Raw genomic sequence first — 17568 nt, forward strand, 5'->3', positions numbered from 1 at the left:
TGATAATGATATGATCTTTTATTTAAAGTATTTTTATGCAACAAAGTGATCAGCAAGTATTTATAAGAACCTGGGATCAGAGATACAATGAGGCTGTGTGCTCCTAATAACGAAAACATGGATTGATTAAAGATGGGTTACAAATAAATATGTTTGCAATTGTTGTGCTATTATTATATAATTCTATACTCTGTAATTGAAAAAAAAAACCTGTGAGATACCAATTTGTAAATACTTAATGAAGACAGTTCTGCGAGAGATTAACAAAAAAAAACCAATTTAAAATCGCTAGACCTGGATAAGATTTCAATGAAAGTGAAAAATGACACTGCCTCACAAGAAATATAAAACTACAGGTTTGGAGAGAACACCAATCCTAAATAAGAATACCTAATTCCGATAAGAGTCACTGCGGTGACGCCACTCAGATTCAAATTATGGAGCATAAAAACTGGTATGTTTTTAACACATCCACTTTAACTATGAAGTGAAACGTTTATGGAAATTGAATAGATGCAACACAGAACTCGGGTTAGTACTGAGTATACAACACACATCGGTGTATATGGGTAAAAACCAAAATGAAATGCTGTACACTATCAACAGCTGAAGTAAACTTCTAACTAAAAGTTTTTGTCATTGATTTTTAAAATGACTAAACGAAACCTTCCCTTTTAATGTTTTTGTGTGTGTACATATTTAGAAAGCTGTGCAATCTGTAATGATAAGTGATGATTTGAAAAATAAATGTTTCATTGTGTAAAAAGTGTAAATAGTTGAGATAAAAGGTGAAATTACCATATATTAAAAGTACCTTTGTCAAAGCCCATTCCAATTTAATTTTAACTTAATATAACATGATCTGAGGTCGAACATAGAAACAAAATACGATAGGGGTAGAGGGATATGAACCAACCACCCCTTAAGCAAACTAATTGCTTAGCATCCATAAACCGAACTACAAAAATGAACCTCCTAAGTACGATTACGATAACAATAAAAAGCTAACTACTCTCAGTAGTCATATTTTTGGGGAATGAAAGATAAAACAAAAGATAAATACTCTCTGTATTTTTTTTTTACAACTATCGTTATATCTCTGGATAGCTTGTTAAAACACCAACATTTCAAGCATTTCAGGGCCAGGTGTCTTGGATATAAACCCATGTAAAGTCAACGCCTAGACAGCACCAAATCTGTGCTTTATCATACTTTACTACACCTCTGTTTGTTTGTTTGTTTGTTTGTTTGTTTGTTTGTCTGTTTAGATGACCTTCCCACCAAGAGAACTCGGCAAGGCTCCAAAAAGGGGATGTAAACACCAAATGGCAAAAGCAAATCACTCCCATACAAGCATTGGGGTTTAATGTCTATGATTATGACTTGCACAAATCAATAAATTGTGATTAATAGCTAGCTGACAATACTCGTTCAAGTCATTGTGAAATCAGCGATTTGCTTAGCCTGATCTTAACCCACAATCTATTGATTGCGAGTCATGCAGTCTCACTACCTGACCATACATTAAATCTTGATGTCAAACAGGTTGTTTGCTAGTTTTTGATTATCCCTCCGGGCTACCTAAAACCCAAGTTTGACTAGCAAGCCAGGCTACCTTAGAGCCAAGTTTGACTAGCCAGCCAGGCTACCTTCTTAAAATCTAATTGAATGACCAGCCAACTAATACCTCAGAGCCAAATTTGACTAGTCAGCAGCTTTCTTGAGTAGTGGTTTCAGGCTCGTGTCTAAATCAAGCCTGAGGTGAATTCTACACATCCAAGGCCCGATACTTCACAGAGGCAACAAAGGCGATTGCCACCATGCCCCCTGGTTATTGCCTTGGTGCCCTTGAAAAGCTACAGTAGAAATGTTCTACTGTACAACCCCTAAAGGGTGTCCTTTACCAAGGAGACAATGCCTTGGTGCCCTCGCTCTTTAAAAAAACGAAGCATACAGGCCTGACACCCTTTATGTCCAAACATCCTCCAGGTAGCGTTTCTCTTCTCTAAGCGAAGCAAGAAGGACTGCTGCCTCATATGCGTTCCTCCCTGTTTCTTTGATGAAGATGTCACTAAATGTCTCAGCCACATTCTTAGCCATGTGCTTGGCATCCCTGCAAGAAAACAAAACCAAGACATCCCTGTCAGAAACTAGGCAAAATTAAATAAAACCAATTACTGTACATAGGCTGACCTACAATGTACATTACTGACGGCTTGGTTAGTTTATTTGCTTATTATTATTGTCACTTACACTTTGCAAATAGTGTCATTTATATTGTTGCGGCTACATGCGCCTCAGCACATGGTAAACCCGTATAAGGTGCTACATAATTGGGCCTCAGAATTCATCACTTCAATAACCTATCTTTCTGAAAGTTTATATAATTATACTTAGCGCCTTGAGTACCTTGTTTGGTAGATACCTGCGCTTTATAAGACTTTGATCATATTATTATTAGTATAATTAAGTTTTTCTCTTACATCGACGTGTGAAAACCACTTTACACTCAGTGCATTCCAAGTCTGAAACAAATCCACAAGCTACTCGGTTTGGATTTAGACCCACAACCCTCTAATCCTAGAGCAACCATTTTTCCTCTCGACCCCTTGCTGGCCTGAGCACGATTGGTGAAAAAAGGCAAACTCCAGTCACAGAAGGGACATGGTCAACGGTTCAGAATACTTATTAACAAATTAGGCAATAAGCTGTGTGGCTTCATCAATCGCGTGCATAGTCTCCCGTTCCAGTCGCTTGGGATCGCGGCTCTCAAAGCCACTGAGGCCTTGACAAAAGGCTAACCCTGATCTGGCAGATACACTGTACATCTATCATTACAATGTCTGCTTTATCTCTGTACTTGTGAACCTTGTCAGGTTATTCATGAGTAACGTTGTGTAACATGTTTCGTTTCCAAATAACACTAGAACCATCGTAATAATAAAGATTTGACAATTCCAAATACAAAGTTCGGTCTGAAACCTCACTGATGACCTCAAGGTTCAAACCAGCTGCTTTGCCTAGAAGATATATTACTATAAAAACTGTAAAAATTGTGGGGGAAAAAAATTAATTTGCAGATTTCTAAAATCAGTGGTGCTTATTTGGGTAGCTGTGATTAAAATGAATCCAACTAGCGGCAAACATAAATAAAACCCATCAAATATTACCATTTGTAACAAATTATAGTTATCTCTGTTATACCTCTTTACCATCACAAGGGGGATGACCATAAGTTAATGAATCCCACCACTGACTCATTCCCAGGGATTTGATACAGTTAGTAGACAACCACTCACCCACACACATAGACGACAGCCTTGTCCTCCAGTATCAATCTACACAGAGCAGCGGCGTGCAGCTTGAGATTGTCCTGGACGTAGCGAGGGACCTCGGAGCATGTTGCATCATGACTGGACTCAGCAGGGGCAGGGTCACGAGAGAAGGATGGAGACAGTTTGGTCAAGATGCCGGAGGACAGGTGCTCCTGGAGGAGTTCCCTGATTGAAGAAAGATAATGAGAAGGTTTAAAGGCAGTGGACATTTTTGGTAATTACTCAAAATAATAATTAACATAAAACCTTACTTAGTAATGAGTAATGGGGAAAGGTCGATAGTTCAAAACACTGTAAGAAACAGCTCCCTCTGAAGTAACATACATTTTGAGAAAGAAGTAATTTTCCACGAATTTGAATTCGATAATCTCAGATTTAGAATTTGAGGTCTCGAAATCCAGCATCTTAAAGCACACAACCTCGCGTAACAAGGGTGTGTTTTCTTTCATTATTATCTCGCAACTTCGACAACCACTTGAGCTCAAATTTTCAAGATGGTTTGTAATGGAATAAGAGTTTTACTTCAAACATAGCTCTGCAAAAAATACTGGGCGCTTTGGTACGCCCATCGGATGTGAATAAAGTGCTATACAAGAGCTCAGTATTATTACATATGGAATTTGTAATTGAAAATGGCAGTGCCCTTTTCTATGAAACAAATCCACTGGCCCTCTGTACAGGAAACTCGAGGCATGCGTATTACACAGGTACTTAGACTGGTTTCCTGTCTACATGTACCTCATGTAATGTAACCAACCCCAAAGCAAACTAGTCAATGCAACATCTCTTTTAAAGGCAGTGGACACTATTGGTAACTACTCAAAATAATTATTCGCACGAAACCTTACTTGGTGACAAGCAATGGAGAGCTGTTGATAGTATAAAACATTGTGACAAACAGCTCCCTCTTAAGTAATGTAGTTTTGAGACCTCAGAATTAGATTTTGAGGTTTCGAAATCAAGCATCTGAAAAAACACAACTTCGTGTGACTAGGGTTTTTTTTCTTCTATTATTTCATCTCGCAACTTTGACGACCAATTGAGCTCAATTTCTCACAGGTTTGTTATTTAGTGCATATGTTGAGAAGTGAGAAGTGAGAACTGAGAAGACTGGTCTTTGACAGTTACCAATAGTGTCCAGTAGGCCTGGGCGAATTATTTGAAAATCCGGTTAATGGCGAATAGGTTTTCCTATCCGTAACCGCGAATGCCTTTTTTTTCTTAACCGGATATCCGCATAGGGCGCGAATACCTATTTACAAACCGGATAATTCTGTAATTACAACCGAGTAACCGGATATTCTTTAACTATCCGAATATCCGCGGACGTCGGGCGACAACTGATATGAATGTTTTGTCTGAATCCTTATGAAACTTCTATTAAGACAGCATAAAACAGCATAAATTAAGTATTTAACTATGCTCACCTCCGTGAAGAGTTAAAACAATGACATTTCTGACGTAACTTGTTCAAAGATTACAAAAGTTTTCCTTCACGTAGAGTCAATCACGATCAAAAGAAAAAGCAAATCGCCATCTTTAATATAGATCCGGTCATTTTTATGAATGAACCAAGTGACACTGTCTTAAACTAATATCAATCCGCCCATAAGATCTCATTCTCATTTTTAAATAGCGCTCTCTAGCGGCAAAAAAAACTATTTGAATATCCGATTAATTTCGGATAGTTGGCCAGCGGTATCCGAATAACAAAATTTCACTATTCGCCCAGCACTAGTGTCCAGTGTCTTTACGTTTACTGTAAATTGTGTAGGTATGTATACATGACTTGAGAACAGAAAACAGTACATCAAACACAATTCCCCAAAAACCAGAAACATAGTTCATTTGTTACTGGCAAAGATTTTTTATCAAGAAAGGTGAAAATCCCCCAAAAGAAGAGCCCTTTTCTTTGAAAGTTGAAGGGATACTGAAAAGGGGCTCCAATGTCAAATTCAGTTTTTGTGATCCATACATTTTGCAATAGATAGATTTTCTATTAAGTCTTTGACCCCACATTAAAACTGTGTAAAATACCAATTCGTTTGATATCCTTCAGTGCAATGACTGTCAAAGTCCCAAGACACACAATGACATTACACTCAAAACATAATATGATCTGTTTATTGTGTACAGAGAAGTTTAGTTCGTTGCTGATATTCAATTGAAACAGCATTGGATTTGACCTTTTGACTGGCACACATCAAAATCCTACTTGTATTGTACAGACCATCTACAATAATTGTTAATGACCCTGGCTTCATGTCTGGGTTGCAAGCATTCACAAGGCTCACACCACAGTGCTCATGACATGAACAATTTAAACACACGACTTATGTCACCAACCTGTAGAGGAAGTCTCTCTCTTTATGCCGACATCCGAAAAAGAGCCAGGCGGAACCGACGGAAGCCCCGTCCTTTTTCAGACACGCCCTGTGGTCCAAGAATCCTTTGAATGGTGCCACGCCCGTTCCTGGACCTATCATGATGATGGGTGTGGCAGGGTCGGCAGGCAAGTGGAAATGTTGGTTACTGCGCTCAAAAATCGGAATCTGAAAACAGAAGGGCGTGGTCACTTTTAACTTTTTAAATCTCTAATTCCATGGCTCTGAATAACTTCATGTAGTTCATCAATTGTTGACTCAAATAATATGATGTTGTCTTTAGTATTTGAGACTTGTAAGTTTTATTCTTGACGTTCTATTTAAATTATGTTTATTTAATCACACTCTTTCCTTTGAAGCCGAAGACTTCACGTCACTTATATTTTCTCCGTCTTTAACACAGATAGCAATGAAAGTGTGGAACTATCACAGATCAGTGAAACAGTAAAAGGGTCATTTAAAGCTGGTCACATTAATAACAATCCTAAAATACATTTGTTGCCCGGTCGTCTAGATCTAGCATGGCATGCTTGTGGACCCAGTGCTTGTTTACCCAGGGTAGCCCCATCAGTTGTCAATGAACTGTTCTCCTTGGGGGCCCTGGGTGCATACATTACAATACACAAAAATACAATATAAAAGCACCTTAAAACTCCCTACAAGACAATTAGAGTCCTAAGAAGTACATAATGAGGCCTAGGAGAAACAAAAACAAAAAACAACATTAATCTAACCCACAGAGAGGGGATTGATTCAAAAGACTAAAGGCACTAACCAAAATAAATATCCAAGTTAAAGACACTCGACACTTTTGACAATTGTCAAAGAAGTCTTCTCACTTGGTGTATCTCAACATATGCATAAAATAACAAATCTGTAAAAAAATTGAGCTCAATTGGTCGTCAAAGTTGCGAGACAATAATGAAAGAAAAAACACCCTTGTCACACGAAATTGTGTGCTTTAAGATGCTAGATTTCGAGACCTCGAAAGCAAATTCTGATTTCTGAGGTCTCAAAATCAGATAGGTGGAAAAATACATCTTTCTCGCAAACTACGTAACTTCAGAGGGAGCCGTTTCTCACAATGATTTATACTATCAACAGCTCCCCATTACTTGTTACCAAGTAAGGTTTTATGCTGATCATTATTTTGAGTAATTACCAAAAGTGCCCACTGCCTTTAAACAGATTATTAAAAACCAACCTTATAAAGAGAATCAGTGCCGAGGTTGATCGTCGGATCATTGACTGAGTTGTCAATGATTTCCTCTTGTCCTTTGGTCATGTGACTCAGCCAGCCAGTGCAGACTCCTCGCTTTTTGCTTCTGCCCTGACCCTCGGGAAAGACGACCACATTAAAAACAAAATGAAGCTTGGACGGATTAACCAGAGGTGAGCTGAAAGCAAACAAAAACAGAGATGAATGTGACCAATGCCGATTTGCAAAAAGGCACCGATGACCAGGTCCCAAATTTATAAAGCCAGTTAGCACAACCAACCTTGCTATAAAAGCACAAACAAAGTATTGCTTAACAGAAATAGGTTACCAGGCAAAAATAAATAATAATTTTGCCTATCAAAGAATTTTGTCAAGCAGTGTTTTCTGCTGAACAGGTTCAAGAAATTGGGCTCAGGGACCAGTTTTATAGTGCTACTTAAGAACAAAAAGGTATCTAAGCACAACAGAATGATGCTTAATACCAGAACAAGGTTACCAGCAAAACTACCATGTCACACGTACCATTTTTGACTGGTACCCTGCTCATTTCTGCTAAGCAAAAATATTGTAAGCAATATTTTCGGTTCAAGCAGTTCTGTGAAATTGGGCCCTGTCCTGAAAAGATCCCAACACTCCCTCCAACTTGCCTTTGAACCGCTTTGTTTTTTCTTCTACCCATCAAGGGAACTCGTAAACTCCCCAGGGCTGGAATTTCACGGCGGCCACGACGGCCATTGCCGTCGTTGCCCTTCAAGTGGCCGTGATGCCCCTTGAAAATAACCAAACATCACGGCCAAGTTTGCCGTGCCCTTTTCCCCAATGGCCGTAGTGCCCTTTTCACCTTAAAATCCAAGGTCCACTTCAGCCTGATCGTGCCGCAAATTAATCCACACAGAAGCATCCAGTGCAGCCACCGAACGAAGCAAACACAACAAAACCAAACTTTACCACACGGCCACGATCTTTTCACCACATAAAAACATGCACGGCGGCTGGTACCCTGAAGTCTGCTTTTTTGTAACAGAATTTTGCATGCTTTTTTTTCTCTGTGTGGCAAGGCAACCTGACTATATTTTTAGCCGATGAACATTTAGCCTTTTTCAAGTCTGAGACTGTGGTTATTCAAAGAGGGCGCTGTTTCAGGTATCTGCTATCAGGACGACTAAACCGCAAGATTGCATACTTGGAGCTAAGTCTAACAAACCTTGCATTCAGAGGACTGGCAAGACCAAGCGGAAAGCAGGATAAGAAAAATAGTTGGACGCAAATCTATCGGGCGATCGTGCACAAAGAGTACTTTTTAGCAGTGGTTTTGTTGTTTGTGCACTCACCGATCGTCGTACAGGAATAATTTGTGCAATTGCATCAGGAAATAGTTTACACAGTTTGCCGATAGTGCAGGAATGGTGTGCACAATCTGCCGATCGTATACAAATATTTTGCGCAATTTGAAGATAGTGCAGAGAAATTATTTGCGCAATTTGAAGATCGTCCAGGATTTTTTTTAAATTAGTTTTTTTCATTATATAAAATTTGAAGTGCATTTTTTTTTAAATACACATTTCATTGTTTAGGATAGGTTTTAACACACGGACACATTTAACCTTGTGCTTTGCTTCAATTTTTTTGTTTTGCATATATCGCTCATTTAAAAAATCTTTGGCCTCCGTGCCCTTGAAAAAAAAATTATTTTTGGCCTTGGTGCCTTTTTATTTGGCCTTGGTGCCCTTCAAAATTTGCACCTATTGAAGGCCAAAGTGGCCTTGCCCTAAAAATGACGAAATTCCTGGCCTGACTCCCACAAGGGGTTACAAACGGAAACCTGACAAAAGCCAATCTCTCTTTATACAAACATTGGTCTATGATTATGATTATGAATTGCACAAATCAAGAAATTGTGATTCAGTAACTAGACGACAATACTTATTCCAGTCATTGTGAAATCAGCGGTTAGCGAGGGGGTTTCAAACCTAAGACCTTGTAGTGTGCAAGTCCTTCAGTCTAAACCACTGAACCACAGTGGTTATCTTTCTACAATTTCATTTTCTTCAAGACTTTATACAAACCTTGATATAGAGTACGGTCTTGGCTGCAATCTCGTGAGATGCTCAAAAACTCGACTAATTGGTGGATTGCACGATGGGAAGGCAGTCAGGATATCCATTAATGACAAATGTGGATCTCTGATGAAGGCACCGTAGTTTGATGCTCCCTGCTTGCTGCAAAGCTCCTGCAGGCGACGTTTCTCAGACTCCACATCGGTGTGCTCGACGAGGACTCTCAGGAAAGCCTGGTAAGAGGAAAACAACAATAAATTTAGGACATGGGTCACTTAAAACAAACTCTGTTACAGAGTTACAAAATACAGGCCATACCAGAGCTGTGTATTGAGAGAGTTGGCACACGGAGGAACCAGTTTTCTTTGGTCACATGGTTGATGAAATCTGGTCCAAATGTAGCACAACCTGATGGGCAGACTAGTCTGGCAATCTTTTCTCGAAGGCTAACCCTGGCATACATGTAGTCTTTCTCAAAGGCTCATTCTAGCCGGGCCTTTCTTCGAGGGTACATGTAACTTGACCGAATAACACACATGTGTACTGTGTTGTCATTTAGCCTTTGAGAAAGACTCTGCTAGGGTTGAAACGTCCGGGCCCAATCTCATGGCTCCTCTTCCCGCCTTGCGATCACTTCTCTCCCCTTACGTGAAAGTGCCAAAATTCTCTTCTAGATGTGTTAGCGTAGAATTGCCCAGTCTACTGGAATATGCATGCACGCCAGCCAAAAATATCCCAGCTAACCCAAGAAATCCGCTTGACGTTAAGCACAGAATTCTCTGCAGTAAGCAGAGCAATGAAATTGGACCCAGGCTTTTGACTATTTTTAGCATTGATACCATAGGTTATTTTGGTTGGTAAAGCAGTTTGCAAAAGCTAATTCTATTTATCTCAACTTATATTTGACACAACTATCAACTGCAATAGACCCCTGGCATATGACATCAAACGCTCTAAAAAATACCCTCACTGAGGTCATTGAAGAGCTATCGTTGGCCAAGAATTTTTTGACCACAGCTCACAGCAATAGCGGCCTATGCAAGGGGTCTAAAAAAGGGAAGAAAACCAATGATCCCATACCTTCTTGGGTGGGCTGCGTATATCACAGGAGTGCTTAAGTGCATGTCTCAATGTGCACAGTGGTTGGGGGATGTACTCAGGTACAGCTGCTCGTCGTTTCTTAGTCCCTGCCATCACCTTGAGACTAAGTGGGCAGTCCGCCTTGTCTTCTTGGCCGAGTCTTTGGATCAGATCATTCACTTCTTCATCGTCGTTGGGACAGATGATGCTGAAGGAATCCCCGGGTTGGTAAGACATTCCACTTCCCTGATAATAATAACAAAGAAATTGGTTCATGAAATCACATTATCCATTAAATATTTGTTTAACCCAGCTACTAACTAAAAGTGACATTCTCCACAAAAATGAAACTTCCCTCTGTCTTCTCTCGATTGGGTTCTTGGCTAGTAGGCCAACATGTTCAGTGATTAAGTTCACTTTTCTGAGAGTCCGTGTTTTCACAACCAGAATAAATTTTAAAAAAAACTTAAATGACGCCCCCCCCCAAAAAAAAAAAAAAATGCAGTACTTTACACAGATCACTGAAGAGTCTTTTTTAAGAGCTTACCGTGATGTCCAACTCAACATCCAGGGCAGTTTTGACTGCATCATCTCTAGTCAGCTGGGTTGTTGTTGTCAGTGTTGCCATGGTAACTTCAGAAGAAGCGGACGGCAGTTTTGCACCACCTTGAAGAGGGAGCTCTTCCAAGTTCTGCAAAATATCAAAAAAGAGAACAGATTGATGACACAATGGTTATAAGCTTTTACAACATTCTGTTTTTCGTGTGAGTCCAATGACTGATTGAGCTCAAACTTTCCCAGTTTGTAATTTGGTGTAAAAGTTGGGCCACCGAAAGTGGAAGTGTTGGGCCACTGGTCTCAGACAATCTGACAATTACCAGTGTTGATCAAAAGCATTTAGAGGAAGGACTCAAAATTGTACATGGACTTCCCATGACTTCTCTTCAGACTTTGCAGCATTGTCTGTGGCTGTTCACCGAATTTTGAACTCTCACCCATTAACAACATGCATGCCCTCCTTCGGTGTCGAATCTATTGAAAGTTCGTGCATGTGCAGTAACTGTCTGAGATCTCATAATTCTATGTACAGGTACAGCCACAGCCACAGGGCTGCTTTGATCCTGACGCACCCAGCCCCTTTAAGTTATTCCTTTCAATATTGTTGGTTTTAAGATATACATATAATTTGTACAGTTCTTACCACCGACTTCTCTGCATGGAACTCAACCTCTAAAAATGGAGGAGGCAATAACGGTAGGGTTAGACCACTCTCGGATAAGGGTGGTACAGACTGCTTCAGACAGGGACTGTCAACAGTCACCACTGTGGATGAGTGTCCCTCAGATGCTGTTTTACCACCTTGTGCTTTTTGGACCACTCCACTCTGTCCAGCGGCACTAGATGTCTCTTCTGTTGACGATTGCACTTTATTTTCTTCATTGTTGAGTTTTTCTTGTCCTGATCTCTGTGTAGCAGTCTCCTCTCTAACTTCTGTTTGAGAATCTTGCTCAATTGTTTGAAGTACTGCAATCCCACTATTTGTAGTTCTGGACTTTGAAGATTGGGTAACAACTACATTAGAAGTTTTGGCATTATTAGTTGGGTGGGCATCATCAGTTGGGCTGAAGCCAGGCACATCAGTGGTATAAACTCTGCTGTCAGATGGATTGGCATTATCATTCAGGCTAACATCACCAGTTTGGCCAGAGTCCTTAGAAGGAATCCCATCTGTAGAATCACCAACATTCAAATGTGACACTGCTTTGGCAATTTCTTCAACAGGCCTTACAGATTTCAAGTCGGACAAATTCAAATCGTCAGTACTGCGGTTTCCTTCTACTGCCTTCTCACGATCAGCATAAATGGTTTCTTTTCCAGTGGTGTCGTTATCATTCTGGTGACCAGAGCGAGTGTCGACAGCTAAACATTTGCAGAGGGCCGGGTAAAGCCCTTCCATCCATGGTTCTGCAACTATCTCTAACCTAAAAAAAAAAAAAAAAAACAGAAAAAGATCGGTTAGTTCCCAAAAAACAAATTAAATGGATATACTGTACATGTACATTAACAATAATAATAATCCAAGCATTTATATAGCGTTCTTACACAAAAAAAGGTACCACAACGCTTTACAACAATAATTACAAGCAATCAAAAATTAACAATACAAAGCAATGAGGAATAAATAAATAGCCTAGGAAGCAAACTAAGTATGGAAAAGTTGTGTTTTGAGTGATATTTTGAAATCGGAAAGTGAATTAGCATGACTTATAAAACAAGTTCCAAAGGTTTGGTGCTGCTGCATAAAAACCTTTGGAGGATGAAGTGTATCTGATTTTAGGTTTAGTGAGAATCCTTGTATCTGAGCTGGAGCGGAGTGTGCGGTTTGACTGGTAAGAAGTGATAAACTCAGTAAGGTAAGGGGGAGCAGTTTCATTCACACATTTATATGTGATGGTTAACAGTTTGGAGATGATGTACGTTCGTGAATAGGAAGCCAGTGGTTGAAGGAGATGTGAAACAAGGTCAGATTTTTTTGCCATAAAGAATAATTTTGCTGACCTATTGATACTGTAGTCGTTGGATGCATTGTAAGCTGAAAACTCATCTTGCCTTGTTGCCCCTTAGAATTTTGATAAGCTAAGGCAAAAAATGGTTTGCTGTTTTCTGCTTTTAAATTAAGTCAAGGCCTGCTGCCCATAGCCAGGTAATCCAATACAGCACATCTTGCAATCAGGGAGTTTTTGCACAACAAGGAGAGAGTTTGTGTACAACAATCAGGGAGATATTTAGAAATAAATTCAACATAATGCAGAGAAAGTTTCCACACTCGTGGAGATTTTAGAAATTTGTTCATCAGAACATGGGAAGATTGGTCAAATTTTAGGGAATTTTCTGCAAAATCAGGGAGAGTTGAACTCTGCCAGTCTGCCATCATGTGTATAAAAATCTATTTTTTATGTTTCCTTGAAACAAGTTCAAACATTTGACTCCGATGAAGTCTTACCCTGTGGCGTCATCAGCAAATCCAGGTGGGTAGAAGTGGCCAGCTCCCAGTGCCTGAAGTCGTTGATTGAAGTTTTTGCCGTTTTGACAAAAATTTGTATAATTTGAGTCACCAAGACCTAATAGTAAAATAAAAGAAAATAAATCAGATAATAAACCACAAGGGAAATTTACTACATGCAGGTATATTGAAAGAATTTTAGGTTGAACAGAGACAAATACTAGAGCAGGACTTGAATTTGCAAGCTCTGGATTGCCAACTCCGCTCTCTACCAACTGAGCTATCCAGCCCTATCCTGGTCCTGTACCAGTTAAGATCCAATCAACCTCTAAATAACTGCCTTAAAGCTAAGGTAAGTTTACAATACAACCTGGAAAGCGACCAGGAGAGATCACCTTAGAGATCCTCTGTGCAAAAATGTACAGACAATATATTCAAAATGTAATGACAAAAACTCCACTTTAGGGGTACTTTGTTTGAGGGTGAGGTTAGACACTTATTCTGCTATTCTCATAAAGGGCTCCATCTTAAGTATTACATATTGGGTGGACCACAAAACTGAAACTTTGTCCTTGCAAATGTACTGAATAGCCTACAGTTCGACTTTCTTTAAGATTAAAGGAACACAATGCCTTGGATCGGTTGATTTGGTCTTTGAAAAACGTTTGTAAGGGAGGCCGCCTTTAACTAACCCCCATTTACCACCGTAAACCCCAGGATCCTGGCAGTTTTTCTTTCGCCACTTTAATGAGCTTATTATCTACTGGTCAATTCACAAAGCTACACTATGTCACACGAATATGCATGAGCTCTACTCGAACAGGCTGGGGCAGTGGCTTCAATGAAGGGACCAATTACTGGCACCTTTCTGCAGAGATCTTTTAGAAATTGAGACCCAACACTTTGCTTGCTCTGCTTTGTCATGGCTGCTCGCTTCACCGGACAAGCCCTAATCCGCTGTATACAATTGCCCAACACCTCCCAAACTTCTTTTGTTGTCCCATTGCTTATTCAGATGTTAATCCCCCTGGCAAGGGACTGGGGTTTTAATGAACCCTTTGGCCAGAGCATGACCTCTTGGGCCCTGGTATATTCATGATTTATGCAATCCTTTTGTAAGTGTTCACTGAGTTAAAAGCCGCCGGGATCTGGCGTTTTATGGCGGAAAATGGGGGTTAGTTAAAGACAGCCTCCCTAACCGTTTGTTATAAAATGCATGGTTAGAAAGATGTTGTAAAAGTAGAATACAATGGTCCACACAAACATGCCTCAAAATTGCACGGTTTTCTTTTTACCTCGTCGACTAACACGTTCGGTCATTTATGGGAGTCAAATTTTTTACTCCCATAAATAGCCGACCATGTTAGTTCGCACAGTAAAAGGAAAACCACGCAATTTCGAGGCAAATGTGTGTGGATCATTGTATTCTACTTTTAAAACATTTTAACTGCCAACCATATATTATATGCATTTTATAAAAAAACAGTTACAAACGCTTTTTATAGACCAACTCGTCTGATCCAGGGCAAGGTGTTTCTTTAACAATAATAATAAACTGTTCTTATAAAGTGCGTACCACACGGAGACCCAAATCTGTGTACAAAGTCATTAGAAAAAGAAAAAAAAAATGAGTCAGAGTTGAACAAATGAGATTTGAGAAGGCGCCTAAATTGGTCCAAAGTTTGTGCGTCCTTGATCTTACGGGGGAGTTTGTTCCAAAGAGTGGGAGAAAATGCGTGTTGGCTGTATGACTTAGTTGAAGCCGATGAACCTTACCTAACAGAGTAAATTCAACCTGACTGAGATGATCACTTGGAAGGGTCTTCTTCTTCAAGCGTCGCCAGAACTTGGTCGCGGTATCCGGTGGTTCTCCCTCCCCTGTTGTGGAGACGATTATCACTACACACTTTTCATTCTCGATACAAAACTGTACAAAATACAAGAAGTTATGAAAACAATAAAATTAAAAATGCTGGGTTCTTATAATAGCCCTTATAATGAACATCCACTCAGTACCATAGCACTCACTATTTTTTTTCCTACAAGATGTGGGACTACAATGTGTGTTTGAAGTATGAGACCAATTCCTTTATAGCACCATGTAATGGTTTATTATTATCATTATTATTATTACTGGTTGATTGTAAAAAACATCTGTTTGTCGCAGTCCAGAGACTGAATTAAAATACAGATTTACATTTTTATATATAATTTTTTTTTTAAAGCACAGGAGAATATTTATCACAGTAAACATTACAAATTTAAAAGCGAAAGTCAAAAGAGACGTTATGAGAACTAAAATTAGATAAAACAAAGACAGAGTAATGGTTTACAAGGTGCTGTGGTGCAATATGCAGCCAATCAAAGCAGGAACATCGGGGTGAGCCCTTTCTCTTTACGCTAAAGTGCACTGGGTTATTTTATGTACAATACAGAACACACAGGACATATGGCTTTATATCCCATCTGAAGGTTACATCAATATTGGCAAATGTACACTTCAGCGATGTTGCTATTTAAAATGGAGCTACATACATCCATAATAAGAACTTAAGAAGCATACGCCAAAGTTTGATTAGCTCTTTATTCTAAAATGAAGCTCCACAGAAATGTATCGAGCACTGTAAATTGTGATAGAAGACGATTTCATTTGATAGATACAGTATTAAAACAAATATTGACCTTTTTGTCAGTGACACTTAAGCAGTGCATCTCAGGATCCAGACCATGTTGTGGGGACGTCTCAAAGATTTCCTCTGCAATGGCCTTGGCCTGGCCTGTCTGTGAGCCGTACAGCAGCAGGAATCGACCCTGGTTACCTTTAGTCATATTGCCTCAATCACAAGGGTTAATATATTCTGTTCAAAGAAAACAAAGTTTTGAATTATTCAAAACACATCGAGAGATAGTTGCGACGATAACGTATCCTTCTCCTCTCGGCAGTTGTGAGGAGGGTTACGAACTAATTGAGAGGTAGCCCCATTTTTGTGATTCAAAGAATTAGCCACAAGTGGGGCTACTTGTAGTTGACAGGTTGACTGGAAAGATGGATGTCAGACAACTCGTCCGTCGCACAACTCAACGGTTCAGATAACTTGACGGATTGTCTGTTCGACCGCCGGAGATGGATGGCAAAGACAAGTCAACGGATAGCCATGGTATTTGCGTTTGCCTGACACAGGCAGGCAGCAGCTGACTGTAGACAGGGGACCTCAGCGCAAGGACCATCAAACTGTACTGAATTAGCGAGCAATGGCGTCCCCCCGAGTGGGGTGTGGGGGAGTCCAGTGTGAGCTCGCAGGCCAGGAGTTGTTCAAAGCGTTGAGTTGTCTCAACCTTTGAATTGTCCGAACTGTCGAGTTGTCCCATGGACAAGTTGTCTGAACTCTGCACATGCTGGAGAGATGCGTTAGTATTAAGATCACAAAAGTGTACCAAAAAACAACCAAATAAAGCACACTAGCTAATTAAAAAGAATATTTAAAATACAACATTCATTGTTTGCATGTTATTAATTATTAAACCCAGTATACTGGGTGGGTTTCTGTAGTCCTTTTTTATTTTTCTATTTGTCAGTACAATCGATATAATTAAATGTAAGTTTAATCATTTTTGTCTACAAAAACTAAGTGATGATGAAGTTCCAAATATTAATAATGGTCCTTAATAATAAATATTTATTCACAAAACATTGGATGACCATGATGGCGTCACCATATTATGTATGAATGTAGGAACTTAATTCATGTAATTAATGGAGTCACACTGTCTGTCCCTGTCTAACCTAACTCAACTGTCACAATGAGTTTGTCTGCGGTCACTGTCAGTGCATCATGCCAACCATGGTCTATTTCTACCTCCATGGTCAGTGAGTGCGCATGGATACTCACAATCCGTAGACTAGAGTCACTCACAACATTCGCATTAGTTCAGTTGTTCATGAGTAAAACAAAAAATGGTCCAGACCGAATCCTGAATTGCAATCGATTACATCATCAGACATCATCTACCATCTAGATCATGACATTAGTTTTTTACTTTTACAATTTGGATTTTTTTTTTGGAGAGGCCACCGCCGCCTTTTACAATATATCATAACAAACAAGAACAACACAACACGCCACGGCGTACCAACTTACCAGCCACGCAGTAGAATTATCGATGGGAAATCTTTCACTCCAAACAGTAGAGAGTGGCTAAAATTATAAGACCAAGCTGAAAATGTAAACATTCAGTGGCAAGGTTGAAGGTTGTGCAATCATTCAGTGGTAATCTGCCTACCATGGGACGTTCATGACCGGTCGTTCATGTACATGTGCAGATGCGCACAAGGCCGCGAACCAGGGAATGTTACCAAGAAGAGTGTAAAACAATGAAAATTATATTCTTACTTCAACTTTATATAATTATCTATGAAATAAATAATGATTTTAAATAAATAAAATCTATTGAAATAATTAATTTCATTTTCATATTCTTGAATAATTTG

The 17568-nt window shown here is 39.5% G+C and overlaps 1 protein-coding gene across 2 annotated transcripts; it reads right to left on the reverse strand.

Annotated features, from left to right (window-relative positions):
• Positions 1–1225: 1225 nt before the first annotated feature.
• LOC139937668 (methionine synthase reductase-like) lies at positions 1226–17374 on the reverse strand. 2 transcript variants are annotated; one of them, XM_071932920.1, is made up of 12 exons: positions 17219–17374; positions 15762–15937; positions 14856–15006; positions 13080–13197; positions 11277–12057; positions 10623–10766; positions 10076–10321; positions 9005–9228; positions 6924–7116; positions 5682–5887; positions 3300–3500; positions 1226–2113 (listed from the first exon to the last, which is right to left on the reverse strand). In XM_071932920.1, the coding sequence occupies exons 2-12, from the start codon at positions 15906–15908 to the stop codon at positions 1969–1971; spliced, it is 2556 nt and encodes an 851-aa protein (XP_071789021.1). In that variant the 5' UTR covers positions 15909–15937; positions 17219–17374; the 3' UTR covers positions 1226–1968. The 2 variants fall into 2 exon arrangements, with proteins under 2 accessions (XP_071789021.1, XP_071789022.1); XM_071932921.1 differs by lacking the exon at positions 17219–17374 and adding an exon at positions 16970–17041.
• Positions 17375–17568: the final 194 nt, after the last annotated feature.

The sequence above is a fragment of the Asterias amurensis genome, chromosome 5 (genome assembly GCF_032118995.1).
Source record: "Asterias amurensis chromosome 5, ASM3211899v1".
Lineage (NCBI taxonomy): Eukaryota > Metazoa > Echinodermata > Asteroidea > Forcipulatida > Asteriidae > Asterias > Asterias amurensis.